Here is a 1,168-nt window from a genome sequence, read left to right as displayed (position 1 = left end):
GCTCGTTGACCCTAAATGAGGTGAGCACTATGATCAGAACTGACTGACGATCACCATGCTCACCTCCAGAGGCATTGGAACAGCCCCAGGTCGCCGAAATAGTGAAGGCAATCCAAAACAGTGCACAAACTGCTTACAAAAAGCTTACCGGGCAAGGTGAAGCTAGGGCACGGCCGGCGGCAGCTCGGCGGCGGGCGCACCGGCAATAAGCGGGTGCAGACGACTGAGGGAGGCTGGGGCACGGGTCAGCCATCGACAGAAGGCGGTGGCAGCAGCTAGTAATGATGCCCGAGCCGAACAAGGTTGTAGGGAGCACGGCCCAGGTCCGGCCGACGGGGAGCTCCGGCGGCAGGGCGCCGGCGGCGGACGAGTGCGAGCGCTCACGCCGGCTGGCGTCGGGAGGCAGCGGTGGTGGCGCGGGGAGAAACCGAGCCCGCACGGCCTCAACCCGGGCTCAGCGAGTTCCTCCAGCCATGGCGGCGGCCGGAGCAGATAGGGGAGGAGCGCGCCCTTCACCTGAAGCCCAGAGGAGAAGGCGGAGACGGTGGCCGGCAACCGAGAAGGCGGCGCGGCCAAGCTCGGCCACACCAGCCCGAGCTGGCCGTATGCTGCAGGATTCGCAGCGGCAGAGCTCGGGGCCGGCTGTGGCCGGCCGGTGGAGGTCGCCGGAGGTTCGGGGGGTCGCCGGAGGAGAGTCCAAGGTGAGGGATCACCTGCCTAGCTCTCAAGCAGAGAGGAGGATGGGTTGGTGGCAAAGTGAGAGAAAGAGAGGGAAATGGTGGACGGGGAAGTGGTTGGTCGGCCAGAGCTTGGCCGGAGGCAGCCGGGGAGCGCACGGCGCACGAGGTTGAGGGAGGAGAGTCAGCTGGGAGTCAGCTGGTGCTAGGGCTAGGGTTTTCCTCCATGGAAACCTTAGTTAGCTTAAATATATATAAGGTGACCACTTGTAGTTTAGCCCACCAAAGATCAATATTTTCAGCTGAGTCCCTCACGGCGCGGGTAAATCGCGCGGATATACCTCCACGCCCGATTTCACGCAAAACGGTACAGAAAATATGGGGTGTTTTGCAAAATTACCGTTTCGCCACTAATGACCCCTCCTCGATCAACGCGCGATATCAGGAGATCCGTCCTTCGGATATTCGAACAGACTGCGCCAGTGCATTCA

The 1,168-nt window shown here is 61.8% G+C and overlaps 1 protein-coding gene across 1 annotated transcript; it reads left to right on the top strand.

Annotated features, from left to right (window-relative positions):
- LOC109708804 (inner nuclear membrane protein Man1-like) lies at positions 285–851 on the top strand. Its single transcript, XM_020230635.1, has one exon. It carries the CDS (start codon positions 285–287, stop codon positions 849–851), a length of 567 nt encoding a protein of 188 aa, XP_020086224.1.

This window comes from Ananas comosus, linkage group 4, assembly GCF_001540865.1.
Source record: "Ananas comosus cultivar F153 linkage group 4, ASM154086v1, whole genome shotgun sequence".
NCBI classification, from domain to species: Eukaryota; Viridiplantae; Streptophyta; class Magnoliopsida; order Poales; family Bromeliaceae; genus Ananas; species Ananas comosus.
This window is presented reverse-complemented; position numbering and strand designations above follow the sequence as displayed.

Excerpts from the sequence above, each read along its gene's own strand:
- LOC109708804 (XM_020230635.1), top strand. The coding sequence starts at position 285 with ATGCCCGAGCCGAACAAGGTTGTAGGGAGCACGGCCCAGGTCCGGCCG.